Source organism: Pavona decussata, unplaced genomic scaffold, assembly GCF_977016875.1.
Source record: "Pavona decussata unplaced genomic scaffold, jaPavDecu1.1 SCAFFOLD_417, whole genome shotgun sequence".
Taxonomy (NCBI): domain Eukaryota; kingdom Metazoa; phylum Cnidaria; class Anthozoa; order Scleractinia; family Agariciidae; genus Pavona; species Pavona decussata.
The window spans coordinates 202,501-218,877 of NW_028145779.1; the positions used below are offsets into that span (position 1 = coordinate 202,501).

The following is a 16,377-nucleotide window of genomic DNA, read 5'->3' on the forward strand; positions in this document are numbered from 1 at the left end:
TTTCACTCCTTCAGATAAAATCAGTCCCAGATTCCCAGCAGGATTCTTCAAGGACTTTTGAAGTTCCCTTAAATGCTTGCCAGCGTCCTGCAGAGAAAATATTAAACAGCAATACAGGTTATGAATCGAAAGAATACGTCAAATGCCGTCAAATTTTCAAAAAACTCCGTAGAAGCCTTTAAATCATTGTGACCGAGCACGTATGCACGTATGCAGCTTTTAGTCTAGTGTATAGTTCAGGAAGTTAACTACCCTGGTAAATGAAGACACCTTCTCAGGTTGAATGACTCAGGGGTACTTGAGGCTACGAGCGAAACACGCATGCAAAAATTGCCTCCCGCGAGGACACACGACGTATGGTAGGAAAACCAAAGAACAACTCTGGAAACGTGATTCACCAGCCTTTTAATATCGGTTTGCCACTCCTTTTGAGCACACAAAATGTTTAACGTGTATGGGCCGATTTGTGCGAAAAATAAGTCAAAATTTCTACCAAAGAGAAATGGTAAAGGTGGCTGGCACTGGTTGCTATGGTTTCCACGGTTTATCAGTTGGTATCAAACAAATGCCTAAACATTGACTAACAAGTTATGGTCGTTTTCTCGACGTAATATGTTACCACAGCAATGGCATAATCTGTTGAGAACACCCCTCCCTAATTTTACCTTTAAACCTTTAAGTAGTTATAACTCAGAAACGAGCTCGGTGACCTCCTTTTCTAGCGAACGGATTCAGAGCCACCTTAAATTATTGTTGTGTTATTTGTTGTTTTCAGGTTTACCTGAAGCCCAGTCAAAGAGACGAATAACCTCAAAATGTCGTTGGTCCCCTCAAATATTCTGAAAATCCTGAGATCACGCATAACTCGCTCAGCTCCGCAGTCCTTCAAACATTAATAGAAAAAAAAATACAATGTAACTTGTAAGTGAGAAGAAAAAAAACTATACATTAATAAAAATTAAAGTCAAAATTAAACTGTGCTAAAAGAATGATAACGGACCACTGACGTTTGGCCGACTAATATAAGTAAAACTGGCTTAACTAATGTAAACGAAATGAAACGATGGGGAGATTGGCCAGTAGCATAGCTCTTGTGAAAACTCCTTCACCTAAAACAACTTTTCCTTCGCAAAGACTTCCATTGTAATCTATAACAGTTCGGTGTCGACGCGTTCCAAGATATCCTACCAGCACCTCAGTCGCAGTACACTCTTCCGAAAATGAACTTTTTTTTTGGTGGTGGGGGGGGGGGGGGGGGAGCGAGGGGGTCGCAGGGGGGTACATCTAGGTAGTAAAGTGCGTGTAGCGTGGTTGTGTGCCAGTGAAACGAGAGGAGGTGACGTGTAGAGATCAGCTATCATTGTAATTCCTTCTCAACCCTTTTTACTAGGCACATACTCGATTGCTTACCTTCATGTAACCCATTCCACCGAGAATTTGAATGCACTCATCAGCGACAAACCACGCTGCTTCCTGGAAAAAGAAAGAAAAATGCAACGTTGTCAACGAGAGGGCAATAAACAATTTGACGCGTATTGTTTGATTCCTGGACAATAGGAACAATCAAAACACAAGTACATGTACCAAGATAAATCGTTGCCACGTACCGAGCAATGTTTTGTATTAAAGATATTTCTTAAGAGCCAAGTAGACCCTCAGCGCGATTTAAAACCCCGATTATGCAAGCCACAAATTGGAAACTGGGGTTGTCCGGAAGAAGTTTTGTCTCATAAAAATGTAAAGGTTTAAGCGAAATTTCCAAGGCTTTCTGTGACGTTTAGACGTTCATTGGACTCTCAAGCTGAAGCCGTCCAAGCTTTTAAGCTTGGACGGCCTTCAACTTCAACTTGTCTTGACCCCTTCAACTTGTCATGACCCCAGCGCATCTGTAATGAGCTAGTTAGCGCACGTTGCCCAGGAAACGCATCACAGCATGCATTAAGGTTACGCGGCTCACTCACCGAGGCGTAAACTTTACTGATGGCGGCTTCAAGCTGGAAATCAGTGGCTCCTTGATCCATGTTCGCACTTATCATATACGCCATGCACTGAAATAATAAGGAAATTTTATGTAAGAATCAGAAACAAACTAAAAATCAAACAGCCTTTGCGGTTGCTCCGCGCAAGAACCCCCGTGAATTTCACGAACTAACTCGAAAAGGAGTTGCGAGTTAGTCATCACCACAAGCTTTGTGAATGAGGTCGTACATAAGGCTTTCGTCCATTTTACTGCAGGGAACCCGAGCGCTTTAAAGCGACATGAATTTCAAAATAATCCAATAAATCTAACATGACTTTATGCAGTGGACCTGCACCCTTCGAAAGCTCTATTTTCACTGGACCCGTGTAACTTGCTGCTGCATTGTTTTTTAGGGTTGGGAGCATTGTTCTGTTGTTCGTTCTTTTGTCCTCTAGACCAACCATGTAAGACGTTGGAAATGGTGCAGGCCGCCCCACTTTATACCCCAAATTACACGCCTAGGTACCATACAAAAAACTAGCGCACACTGAATGAATGTACATGTAAGCGTTACCAAAGTCTATGTGAAGTCATTGCCGCCAATCAAAGAATCAAAAACAAGTTCTTAGTCGGCGATGATGAGGAGCTAGAGAAACTTGGGTATAATAAGTATTGGACTACTTTTTGACCATTACCTCTCAACAAAATGTTCGCACAGAAACTGGAAAAGAAAATTCATGACTTTGTAATCCAATTCTACGACCTCAAAAAAAGGTGAAAACAATGAGTGAAGCGGTAACCACTCGCTGAAGGTTTTGACGCTAGACGCGAAGTTTCCAAAATTTTCTTTCCTTTTCAACCATCAGCTAAAAATAATTATGGGAAAAATCTGAAATTCCATGACATTTCCATGACCCAAACATTTTTTTTAATTTTCGGCATGAATTTTCCAGGTCTGGGCCCAGTTGTTGGAAGCCCGATTAAGCTAATCCTGGATTAACGCGAACTTTGATTCGAGTTTAATTACTAATCAATAAAAATCCTTCCAAAACATTTTTGGCTCTCAGTTTTGGCATTTTTAACGAGCGAGATGAAAACCTCGCTTAACTTTTAATTTTAGATTAGCGTTAATCGGCTTTCGAACAACCCGGCCCTGGAACGCAAATCTCAAATTCCATGACCTTTTCAAAACCGTGTAAACCTTGGTCTAACTACTTCTTTTTTGCGTGATACGAGCGGTTTTCAATTGAGTGCCGTACAACCAAAACAAAAGTAATTATTCTGACCAATCACAACGGACGTAAACAGCGCAATGAACCAATCAGAACCGAAGCAAATGCATGTAACCGGCGCCAAGCGCGGGAAAACGCGTGCGGGCAATGCACGATTGGTTTTGATTTTCTTTCTCATCGGTGGAGAAAGTGGCGCGAATTTTGCCAACCAATCACAGAACGTTGAAAAGCAAAACCAAAGCAAACGCGAATAACATTCACACTCATTAGAAGCCGCTCTATTGGACTGATTCCTTACCATTTTCCCAGTCTCTTTCTATGGCGCATGGATTTACTTCGACGTGACTAAAGTACTGCGTATAAACTGGTCCCAAGCTATTTATCATTTATTTATTGTTTATTACGTAATATCATTTATCCAATACTGTAGTTTAACACTGTACACCACTTACTTCGGTGACATACTGATACATGGCCATCCTTGCTAACTTCTCTTGAATAACTCCAAACTGCTCCAGTTTGGTACCGAACTGAACTCTGTTGGCAGCATGGTCAGCCTAACATGAGGATAAAATTAAAGTTAATATGTTAGTTTGGACTACACTTCAAATTGGGGGTAGATGGGTGAATAGAATAACGCGACACGGCAATACGATACGGCACGGCTAGACAAGACAAGACACAACACAGCACAACACAACGCAACAAACAAAACAACACAACATAAAACAAGCGCAGCACAATATAACACAATCTGCGGCCATCTACAACTGGTTTCAGCAGGGGATGTGCCCTGGAAGTTTCCCCTTCCTCCTCCTCCCCCCCCCCCCCCACCCCATCCCCCTTTATAGGAACCGTAAGCAACGACGGCGGCGACTGCGACGGCATCGAAAACGTCACTATAAAAATGGATTTGCGTTTTTTTTTTTTTCAAACGTCGTCGCGAATATTGCAACTCGCTTTAAATGTCAAATGTAGAATTTCTGATGAAATTTCCCGGAGTTGAATTCTTGGAGACCGCACCCACGTTTTTAAAGAGAGACAAAAATTGTTCGTCGTGTGTTTTTTCGTTCATAAAACGTCCTGTCAAGAAACATTTTGTCCTAGTCGTGCAGTGACGGCAAAAAAATGTACCAAAAAGTGTAATGCACGTGCAGAGTTGTTGTTTTGGTTATTAAGCCAATTGCTTTTTTGACGTTCTCGTTGCCGTCGCCGTCGTTGCTAAAACTCCCTAATCTTGAAGGAACTTAAACAACGACAACAGCGATGGAAGCGAAAACGTCACTTGAAAATAAAATTAAAACTTCATTTTATTTGTGCTACTTCGCGATTATTTCAACTCATTCAACAAAAACAGCGAATTACACAGGAACCAAATATTCAGTCGTGGCGTAGAGTTAAAAAGAACAAAGAGAGAATGAAAAATTCGCCGTCGGGCGTTCTCCACGTTCTCCACAAAACCTTAAATTTGGTCATTTCACGTTGTTGTTTTGCAGAGGACGGCAAAGAAATGCACCAAAATTTAAAACGCACGTGCAAAACGATTAGTTTCCTCATTAAACCAATTGTTTTGCGGCGTTGTCGTTGTCGTCGCCGTACGTTGTAGCTTAATTTCCCTAATATTTAGACCAAAACGGAGACGACGAAATATTTCGTTTCATGGAGAGACGCATTTACTTGAAGGTTTGGCAGTAATATAATTTATATTCACTGTACAACACGAGACAACCCACACGTTACGAAACGTTTGACGTTTGAGGTTCAGGTTTCAACGCCAAGGACACTGTCTAGAGGTAAATGAATTACGGCAGAGTTTTTCGCTAGTTTTAAAACTATAAAGCCACGTTTAAACGTCAAATTTACTTTCTTGAAAGAGTAATCTCGATGAATGAGAGGTTCGTTTGATTCAGTTGCGAGATTTAGAAGAAAACCAACCACATTAGTGCATGCATCAATACTGTGCTCTGTACAGCCGCCAGCTTGTTTTTCTGCGAGTATCCTATAATGTTTAGGTAAATGTAACCTTCGATCTTAAGCCTGGATTTTGTACATACGGCGAACTCCGAACTGTAAACTGCTGGCCGTGCTTTGTGGTTTGCCGTTTAAGAGGAAAACCTCAATCTTAAGGTCCCTAATTAGAATCAATGAAACAATGTTGTAACCAGGAAATGACTATATAAAGACGCAATTTTACTGGAGCTCGGCTTCAGAATTACTCACAGCCTTCGCTATAAGCCCTTTCATTGTTCCTGATAGAGCCGCAGCCATTCCAAATCTTCCATTGTTAAGAATGTGCATGGCAACCTTGAAACCGTTCCCAACACCTAAAACAAGAAGGCAGTTTTAAATTATTATCGTAATTTAAATCTCAAAGTTTAGATGCCTTAAAACTGAAACGCCTTCCTTACACGTTACAAGTAGTTTCATATAGATAAGGGGGTTAGTTGCTAAAGAAATTGCGGTGCAGCGTTATTGGGGTCAATGAAAACGAACATTCGAAGGGATTCGAGAGCTGACGTTTCGCTCTGACGAAGGGCGAGCACTCGAAACGTCAGCTGTCGAAATATCTTTACGGCGGCCAGCAAAAAAAGCCTATTAACTCAATTGATGAAACCACATATCGTTTCAAATGATGGATCAGATAATCACCTCTCTGGTGTATGTTAAAGTGCTAAAGTGAACCCATGAAATTCCTACTGAGCGTTAGCCCTAGTAAGAAAATGGGAGACCGGACGAGGTAAAGAAAATCTTTGATCTCAGCGGTAATCGAATCCACGACCTCCACACAAACGATGGATCAAAAACCAAAAATTACGATCAATGTAATAACAGTGTAACCGAGACATACTTCCCCTTCCTGGAAAAGGTTTGCTGCCCACATCATGTTCAACACGGTATGCTTGTTGTTTAAATTAGCTTCTCAGCTTATTCTATTTTTGTACTTTTTATAGCCTTATAAAGCCGGCGACACACTTGGCGTGTCAGATATTGGCGATTAAATTCGCCGGCATTCACCAAGTGTGCCCGTTCTCGCGATTTTGTACGCTCATCACTGCGAATCGCCAGTAACGTCAACCCATAAGGTTGGACAATTTTGTCACATGACCTTTCGCCGCGATCGGCGAAAAAAATCGCCAAGTGTGTCTGCATTAATCGGGGGCGATCAAATTCACCGCGATCGGCGTATAAAATCGCCAGGTGTGTCGCCAGCTTAAGTGACCTTTGGAAACCTCTAAAATGAATAACAATTTAACACATGTAATATAACAATCATGACTTCCAATAAGACTTAGTTGCTCTTTCTAGCGCAATGCCCGTCAGAGAGTAATGCAACTCTGGCCGCAACACCCTTGCCTCTGGAGGAAGATCTTTGAAATTGTTAAGTTTAGAATTGCTGTTTCCAGCATTCACTTTGAGCAAAAGGCTTCATTAGAACAACTGATACTTCTTCATTTGGTTTTGAATATTATAAAACAGCAGCAGTTAACGTGTGTTACAAAGTAACATAGTAACACTGTCGTGCTGAATGCAGGAATTATGGCGGCCATTCACAACAGAATAACCGCCGGATAACTTTATCTAGTGAATAAGTCGCTGGTTGGAGTGCATTTTATCCGCTGGATAGCGATTTATCCACTGGATAGAGTTATCCGCTCTTTGAATGTCCGAGGCTAGGAGTCTAGCAGGTCTTATTGAAAGCACTGACATTTTAATATTGTAACAATAATATACCTCCTAATATATTTTCCAAAGGGATTGGAACGTTATCAAAATGAACCTATTGAGGAAAATAACACAAAGACATATCAGCAAACCAACTTTTATTTGAATGCCCACGACTAAACACATCAAACAGTGCCTACGATTTTTGAAATATTTTAGCTACAGTTGTAATTAGGTAAGGTAACATCTTAATTTAATGAGGGCAGTATTTGCAAGAGGCAAACCTGTAAGGAACAACTAAAGTACAATATTTACATAGTCTAACTTAATTTTCAGTATGTGGAAAAACTCCTTCAGTGCGACTATTCAAATGAAAGCTTTTGGGCAGTGTACGTTTTCAGTCCGTGGATGAAATACTAAAGTGTGACCAGTCAAATGAAAGCTACTGAGCAGTACTTTCCTGTGCTGCTGTTTACTATGCTGTACAAGGTGGTACTAACTTCTGAGTCCGTGGATGAAATCCTAAAGTGTGACCATTCAAATGAAAGCTACTGAGCAGTACTTTCCTGTGGTACTGTTTATTATGCTGTACAAGGTGGTTCGAACTTTCGAGTCTGTAGATGCAATCCTAAAGTGTGACCAGTCAAATGAAAGCTACTGAGCAGTACTTTCCTGTGCTGCTGTTTACTATGCTGTACAAGGTGGTACTAACTTCTGAGTCCGTGGATGAAATCCTAAAGTGTGACCATTCAAATGAAAGCTACTGAGCAGTACTTTCCTGTGGTACTGTTTATTATGCTGTACAAGGTGGTTCGAACTTTCGAGTCTGTAGATGCAATCCTAAAGTGTGACCAGTCAAATGAAAGCTACTGAGTAGTACTTTCCCATGGTACTGTTTGTTAAGAGTAGTTTAGAAACATTTCCAATGCGTTGTATGTCAAGGATCTTTACTGTAAACAATTTAACGCTCGTTACGCGTGCGTGATGTTTAAAGTACATGAAAGGTACGATCTCACTAACCTCTGCTGTGTTGGAAGCTTTGATTCCCATTTTCTTCTCTGGTGGACCACTGCAAAAAAATAAAAAAGCCGGGTCATTTTACACAGTATATCAGATAAAAACCAACACTAAAACTAAAGCAGCTGCAAAATCTTCTAAACAAGTATCCTACTTGCTTCATTTCTACAGAGCGATTATGACCCCAATTACGAGAGATTCGTAAATGGCCTTTATTTTTTCCCGTGAAAATAATGTGATATAATTTTTTTCCTGTGAATTATGCTTTGATCAGAGATCGAAAGCCATGTCGACTTAAGCAATACATGTAATTATCAGCGAAATATATTAATTATGCTTGATTCACCGTGAACCGTAAATTGTATTGTCTTTCATTGTTTGTATTGAACCGTCCACATCATAATCATTATCATCATTGTCATCATGTACCAAGTTCGTGTCATTCTCACCGTCCAACCTTCAATCATTTTCGTGACCTTTAGTCAGCTCTTGATATTTTACCAAGGAGGAGAACACACCAAAATCCACCATGCAGATCCCTGGTACACCACAAGAGGTGAGGATGCCAAGGAAGGTAGTGGTTTGAACGTCATTCTAAACAAGCTAACCGGTAATGCCCGTTTGCATAAGAAATTGTCCTCTTTTTACCGTGAAACGTAAAATCGCCGTGTTCTTATTGAAGAAATGTGAAATTGTGAGTAGTCAAGAACAATCTTGACTTTTGTCGGACGTTTTGTCACTTACACATACAGTACACATTATATAGTACGTGTACCGCATTCAGTAAAATTAATTACAAACAACAACAAAGTACCTCTCTACTCCTCCAAATCCCCTCTCGACAATAAAAGCTGTGACTTTGTCCTTTGTTTCGCCTGTCTTTTCGTCTTTCACCGGAGTCTTGAAAAGAAGCATAAAACCTCTTAGTTTATCTCTAACCATTTACAAGAAGAAAAAAAAAAAGAAAGAAACTGGTTCAAAGCCAAAAGGAAAAAAAGAATGCTGCTTATGCCGATATTGGCATTTAAACTAGAAGGAGGATGTTGAGATAATCAATTTCGTGGAAACGGGATTCCGTTAGGCGTTGTGACAAGTACATGTATGTATTTAAGTACCTGAGCAAAGACTGTGAAAATGTCTGCTAATCCACCATTACTGATCCTGTAAAAGTAAAACAAAAGTACAAGCACAATCACTTACATACAGTGTAACTGTTTTATCACGAGAGTATTATACAAACACGGGCTTTAAATATAAAGCTCCAAAACTGCTTGACTTAAGAATGAATTAGTAAACATAGTATTCATTCTATGAACATAGATTATCACTCACCACAGCTTGCCTCCATTTAAAATATAATGTTTCCCATCCTCGCTTAGTTCAGCTCGTGACCGAATGGACTACAAGAGATGTTAAGACAAAAATTACAACTTGACTGTATTTTCACAATTAAATGCCAGAACCAAAAATTTAATACAGCATAGATGCAAGAAGGGTATCTAACACTGACACCACTCAGAAAGAAGCTACATGTAACTGAGTGGCACTTTGCTATGGTGTCGTTGGTTTGTAAAACTACCTACCCCAGCATCTGATCCACTGGTTGGCTCTGTTAAACAGAATGCTGCCATTTTTTCACAATTAGCAACCTGCAAGAGACTTACTGTAAGAAGGATATACTTACAGAGGAACATTCCAGAAAGGAGAGCAGACAAAAGAAACAAAGAGAAGAGAAGTGAAGGGAAGAAAAAAGGAGGAGAGAGAGAGGAGAGGAGAGGAAGGGAGGGGAGGGGAGGGGAGGGGAGAGGAGAGAAAAGAAGAGGGGAGAGGAGGGGAGGGGAGAGGAGAGAACAGAAGCAATGAGGAGGGGGGGAGAGGAGAGGAAATGAGAGAAGGGGAGGGGATAGGGGAGGAAAGAAGAACAGAGGACAGGACAGAGGAGAGAGGGGGTAGGAGAGGAGAGGAGAGGAGAGGAGAGGAAAGGGCAGCAGATAAGGGGAGGGGAGGAGAGAGGGGAGGAGAAGAGGGGAGGGGAGAGAGAAGAGGAGAGGAGATCAGAGAAGAGGTGAGAGGAGAAAAGAGAAGGGAAGTGGAGAGGAAAGTGGAGAGGAGAGGAAACGAAGAGATTAACCTCAGTGGCAAGTAAAATTACATTGAGAACACAGTGGAAACCATTTTCACCTGGCCAGCAAAGGTCAGAAAAATCTGGGGTGACCAGATCAAAGAAGTGGCATAAATAAAAAAATGACTGCTGTTTCGGGCTTATTTATAAAGGCGGAAATTTAATGTGGAGACTACATAAAAAGGAAGGTTGACTAGTGAGAGATTCCACTGAATCCTTAATAATTTTGACCAACAGGGGTATACAATGTATCTGTTACTTACCAAAGGTAAGTACTTTGCCTTTTGTTCCTTAAAAATTAAACAAACAATAAAAACTATTAATTGTTGATAATAAATCTAAGACATAATGCAAATGTAGCAACTATTAATCTGCTTGACAAACTTAGTTGTTATTGAGCAAAAGAACTGTTTTGCTAAACAGATGCATGCATTTCTATGCAATTTAGATGAATTACAGTACATTTATATCAATTACCCTTGTTACATGTGCATGTTGGCATATCATTTACATGTAAATAATTATGTGTACATGTCATGTTTTATTTTATGAAAGGAGCAGGGATGGTGCACTGGTGAGAGCGTTCACCTTGCACCAGTGAAGCCTGTGTTTGATTCCCTGACTTGGCATCATAAATGTATGTGGCTTGAGTTTGTCGTTGGTTCTTGTACTACGATTTTCCCCTCTCCTTAAAAACCAACATTTTCTTAATTCCAATTCAGTCTGGAGAGTGTACTGTCCCGATACCATAAACAGGCCATCTGATATTATGCGATGGTGCGATTTCGCACAATTGACCTCAAATCGCATCCGATCGCACAATTTATAAAAAATCGCACGATTCACAAAAAATTGCACAATTCCTTAATAAAAACCATAAATTAGCCTATCAGGATTGCTGATACAAATCCATCACATATGATCCTTCTGCAAAAGAAGCAACAAAAAAGTTTGAGCCAAGGTGGTGCATAATACCTCGGTTGAATTCGGCAAGAGACCAGGGAAACTTCAACGTGGCTGTTCACTTTTTTTAGCAGACTTTGAAAGCTGCCGCGAATGTCTACATTTTTGGCGTAGTATTACAAATTTGCATAATTGTTATCGAGATCATCTCAAAAGGCAATGTCACGTTTTCTTCATTTTCTATCAACTGATTTCGGATTGTAACAGTGTCTTCCTCTGACAGATGACTGGATTACTTGTTCACTACACCCAGATTTAACAGTGAAGGAAGCGAAACTAAAAGATTACGGCTTTTTCGGCCGCTGTTTCACAAGCTGAGAATGGAAACACGCGCGATCGCTTTTAGCCCCGCTAAACCAGACTTACGCTGCATGCACAAAATTATGCTTGATTGTACCTTAATCTTTCAAATAACTTCAAAAACAGCATTTTCTTGATTAAAAATGCTCAATAGGTTTGGTTGTAATCGGCAAAGAACCGAGAAAACGCTTAAGGAGCGAACTCTTTCCATGTCGATCACACACGTGCACACACGTGCTCACATCGCTCCAACAAAAACGCAAACACAGTTGGCTCGGTACTGTATGTATGTTAATCCAGGTTAGCTACTATGGAAACTTATAGGTTTTAACCACAGTTAACCCCCGGCCAGGATTAGTGCTAATTGGGCTTCAAACATCTTGGCCTTGGTTAGAAAACAAAGTGGAACTATTAAGCCTGTTTATTATACAGTAATGTTGTTCTTTATACTTTATATAATAATGTAATGTTATAATATTGATATAATATTATCCTGAGGCAAATTCACCTTGTTTCCATGAAGCAGGATTCCTTTGAAGCCAATTGACTGATGTGCACCAAGAGTTATTCCTACCGCCAGGTCATGAGCACCAACAATCTCCACAAGCCTTGCGTACTGGAAACAACAAAATTCAGAAAATTTGTGTACATGTACATGTAGACAGCAGACAGCTTAGAAAATTTTAATGGAAAATTTCCACTTTCCATTCCATATTTCTATCAACCGAAGCCTGAGAGTGATTTCTTGACTTCCTGCATAGTTAATTGATATTTTATTTATTTATTTATTTATTTATTTATTTATTTTTTCTTCTTTTTCATTACTTATTCATTTATTTCACATACCTATGTTTGCTTATTTTCAAATACGCTCACTAACCAAGATTAATTTAAGAGACCAGGTGTGAAAACACATTTTAACCCCATGGGTTTTTGTTTTCACATTTTTACATTCCTTTTTTCCTAATTCCTGATCTTTGCATTTAATTACTATGTGGAAATAAAGAAACTTGAAACTACTTGTAAGAAATCCAAATGCATGTAACTGATGAGGACTGGATACTAAAATAATAACCCCTAATATCAATGTTCATGATATACTAAAATTTACAGTTCACGGTATCAGTCAATCAATCAAACACAATCAACCGGAATCAATCAAACATATTTGAAATCAATCAAGCAAACATATTTTGCCACATACATGTAGTTGCAAAATTAAACTATCAATGACATCGATCAATCAATTAATCAGTCGGTCATTCAGCCAATCAATTAATTCAGCAACATGTATTTTAATTATGAAAAAAAAGACTGGTGACCAGCCTCCCTCCTGCATACAAAATTTACTAACAGTACTGTACCTCATTCATATTAAGTTTTATTAAAGTTCCACATTTACAAGTGGCATACCTGGGTGTTTGTAAGACCAAGTCCACCTAAATCTGTTGGCACCTATGATAACAAGTACAATAACAGCAAATTACACTGCATGTGTATAAAAAAATATTAACAGGATGACCCAAATTAAACTACAGCTGTAAACTGTACTGTTTGGATTAGTAATTACATTCGTGCTCTTCTCGCGTGCTTCATATCTCAATGAATGCATACTGACGCATGAGCCAACAATATATTTGTTAATAACACTGCACTATCTCACAATAACACAGCTCTGTATACCTGCAGCCCAAAAGCACCCATCTCTTTTAGCCCGTCCATCGTGTCATCAGCAACCTTTTCCATTGCGTCATTCTTTAATGGGTCATTGCACTCCTACACGGTCACAAAGTAAATTTAAACAATTTAGCAAGGCTCCTGACTTACATGTAATGCAGTATTAGGCGTATGTATAATATTACTCTGAACTACATTGTAAACAAATTCTGAACTTACAATTTACTTTAATTTGTAGTTTTTAAAATAAACAGTTGTCAATGCCTTGCAAAAAAAACATTCCAATCACGGAAATAACAAGTTACACTGGTGTTGTACACTGTACATGTGTAACTTTAAACATACCTTTACATTACATGTACTAGGAAACCCAAAAATGTTCATGTGATTTGAAATCATCTTTAAACTTGTGTATGTATAAAATACAGTGAACTGTGAACTACAGCTGTACACTGTATATGTAAATTATGTCCTTTATGTTTGCCAGTGAATTGTGTGAAAGTGAATTGTGTCTTCTCCAGAACGTCCAAGCAAGTGCCTGTCTGACCTATTTTTATTTGTAGCAAGCTCTATATTAAACAAAGGGACTCAGACCTCAAAAAACTTGCTCACAGGATCCACATATGCTCTTAATGTTTCTTCTTGTTCAGCATCCAAAACTGCAGCAAAAAAAGGCAACGTAAAACGTTAAAATTTTACACTATCTACATGTACAAAAGCACAATGTTATGGTGTGGGTACAAAAATTGTTCTGGTTTAATTTTTTTTTTGTTTAAATTTTTTTTTTTTGAGCCAGTTTTATTTTCATTTTCCTTTGTGGAGTATTTATTACCATAATCTGACACAAAGGGAAATAAAAATTAAACTAGTTTGATGCAGATGGGAATATCATACTCTGTAATAATGTTTTACAAAAATAAATAAATTTAAACAATTAATGAACAATTTACATGTAAGTTTACCTTCTGGAAAAGGAAATACTTGCTGTACTTGGGGATCACCTTTGAATAAACCCATGACAAATGATTTTGACTCTGTGGGCTGTAAAGCAAGGCAAGATGTCAATCACAGTTTTTCCAATGCACATGTATTGCATTGCCTACTTTAACACACAAGATACATGTACACACCATAAATTAAAGAAATTCAAGTGTATGCAACTACACTGTAAATAAATAAATAAATAAATGCAAATAAACCTTTTTCCTCCAGTCCCACGGAAAAAGAAAACAACAACAAATTCAGGAATTCAGACATTTAACTAGTCACACTGATGGTACACATAGAGCACAAGTCTTCGGGTTCATTTACAGTGTAGAGGTACCACTGCAGGAACTCAGTTACCCTAAAGGCGCTGCTTCAATAGGAAATTTTTGTTGCAACTTGTCTCACAATTTCGCTGTTGAGACACAAGTTGCGCGAATCGTTGCCTAGTATAACATGCCCTGAATTAACATGCTTCGCAGAGTTTTTAGTAGAGTCACCGTTGTACAAAATAAAACCAACTTCTACTTCTCACAACGAGAAAAAATTGCCAGACATGTTCATTTCAAGACATGTATATGTTACACTGGGCAACGATTCGTGTAACTTGTGCCGCAACAAAATTGCAAGATAAGTTGCAAGAAAAATTGCCTAGTGTAACAGCACCTTAAATTGGGATCTTTCTGCCTGGTACATCTACATTGTACATGACTTTTTGTACAATAATTGTAGGTACCTGACTTCTTTTCTCTGCACAACTTACAGTAAACCATAACGAGTGCATACAGTTGAATGAGGTTAGTTTCCAATAAAAGAAACTGTGGTGCTGTGTTGGTTGGGCATTGAAATGAATGTTTGGTTTTAGCAGGAGATTATTTTGAGAGCTGGCGTTTCGAACATTAGCTTTTCATCAGATCAGCTCTGTTGATAAAAGTCAACATTCACTATGAATCGTCACACACCTTTGCATCTGTGGCATATCCATGTCTTGCATACTGTGAACCGACAATGGTGACTCTGTAAAAGAAAATGACAATTGCTCATAATTTACTTATGCATGTAATTGCTTTGCATAATTACAGCTGTACTTCCATAAGGAAATTCTAAGGTCTTTAAAGTGCAATATTACCAGCCTTTCAGTACAAGGAAGCACTTGCGTCCTCTTGTTTACAAACACCCCTTACATACATATGTATCTGTGTGCTGTAACTTTAAGCTTGCAAGTAAACTTCATGAGAGGAACTAATGTGTACGGGCATGTTAATGCGTTCATGCTCATTCACAATAAAGAATTACATAACATATTGGTATCAAATTCAAATTTAAACTAAACTAAACGTTTGCATTTTCTATTAAAGGACGTGCAAAAAGTCAAGATCGAACGGAGAACGAAAAATCACGTGAAATCAACACCGGTTTATTTTGAAAGCCGTTCCTTCATCACGCCCCCTCGACCAACCACGTTTCATGATCATTCGCCACGCTACGACCGGCATTTTGAAAATCACGACATCTATCTGATGATGTTCGGTGAAGACGGAACATGGTACCTATTTTAAATCAGCATCGAATAAGCTTTCTTGTGGAGCCTTCTAAGAGTATTTCATATTTTTTTCGATTTGTTTTACACGTAAAATGGAACTGTCGTGAACTTTGAACGCAACGAAAGCATTATTAAGCTTAATATTTACAAACAAGGTTTTGTTCAAGCAGTTCATCATATCGTCTAAACTTCTATATCACGAGATCGCAGTTTCTTGAAACAGAACATCAATGAAAGTTGAACTGGTTTAACTTAAACTTAAGACTTTTCTGGAACCAGTATTTATCATTTTAGAACTTAATAAAGGAGCGTATATATAGCATTCGAACAGACGATCGCATTCGGCAGTTTTCTAGTTTTGCTACTTGTCTTAAGTTATGTAACTCACCGTTTAAGACTCAAAGAGTCGAAAAGAACTTGACTAGATGTTCCTTTAGAGAGAAAGGCAAGACTCTGGGACAATCTAAGGCATCCACAACGCAACATTCTGACAATAAATTCAATCAAAGCCGGATCTTACTAGCCGCTTCGAAGTTCGCGAGATGACATCGACAAATTTGCTGTTGTCACGTAATAAAGGAAAGAGCGGCTGCTAAGCCGTCCAAAGTCCAAGCCTCTCGCGGCTCTGTACGACATTCAAGGAAAACGATCTATTTGGGCAAGAGAAAATAAATATTTTCTCTTGATTTGGGTGATCTTTGTTAATGACTGGTAGATAATATCAGCCATTTATTTTTTTATGACATTGAAGAGGAAAATTTAATCGCTGCATGATGTGGAATTTGACCAATCACAACAGAACTTGAATAAACCAATTCGAATTCTCGAAAAAGCGCGGGAGAAAATGCTGGAGTTGGCTCTAATTGGACATAAGTAACCACCATGGCAGCATTATTTTTCTTTGTCGCTTTGCAGT

At 38.9% G+C, this 16,377-nt stretch overlaps 1 protein-coding gene across 1 annotated transcript in view; it reads right to left on the minus strand.

Annotated features, from left to right (window-relative positions):
• The window catches only part of LOC146450849 (very long-chain specific acyl-CoA dehydrogenase, mitochondrial-like), a 19,881-nt gene extending 3,852 nt beyond the window's left edge, over positions 1 to 16,029 (minus strand). Inside the window, exons 1-20 of the mRNA XM_085099863.1 lie at positions 15,850 to 16,029; positions 14,881 to 14,935; positions 13,897 to 13,975; positions 13,529 to 13,593; positions 12,941 to 13,033; positions 12,671 to 12,712; positions 11,766 to 11,873; positions 10,258 to 10,284; positions 9,456 to 9,521; positions 9,205 to 9,272; positions 8,988 to 9,033; positions 8,687 to 8,772; positions 7,876 to 7,924; positions 6,925 to 6,970; positions 5,413 to 5,516; positions 3,645 to 3,749; positions 1,962 to 2,048; positions 1,411 to 1,473; positions 782 to 883; positions 1 to 87 (exon numbers count right to left, since the gene is read on the minus strand). The exon at positions 1 to 87 is cut by the window's left edge and continues 11 nt beyond it. Of these exons, the coding sequence (XP_084955989.1) occupies positions 1 to 87; positions 782 to 883; positions 1,411 to 1,473; positions 1,962 to 2,048; positions 3,645 to 3,749; positions 5,413 to 5,516; positions 6,925 to 6,970; positions 7,876 to 7,924; positions 8,687 to 8,772; positions 8,988 to 9,033; positions 9,205 to 9,272; positions 9,456 to 9,521; positions 10,258 to 10,284; positions 11,766 to 11,873; positions 12,671 to 12,712; positions 12,941 to 13,033; positions 13,529 to 13,593; positions 13,897 to 13,975; positions 14,881 to 14,935; positions 15,850 to 15,947 (1,476 nt within the window). The 5' untranslated portion in view covers positions 15,948 to 16,029. The remainder of the gene's footprint in view (positions 88 to 781; positions 884 to 1,410; positions 1,474 to 1,961; positions 2,049 to 3,644; positions 3,750 to 5,412; positions 5,517 to 6,924; positions 6,971 to 7,875; positions 7,925 to 8,686; positions 8,773 to 8,987; positions 9,034 to 9,204; positions 9,273 to 9,455; positions 9,522 to 10,257; positions 10,285 to 11,765; positions 11,874 to 12,670; positions 12,713 to 12,940; positions 13,034 to 13,528; positions 13,594 to 13,896; positions 13,976 to 14,880; positions 14,936 to 15,849) is intronic.
• Between the last annotated feature and the right edge of the window lie 348 nt (positions 16,030 to 16,377).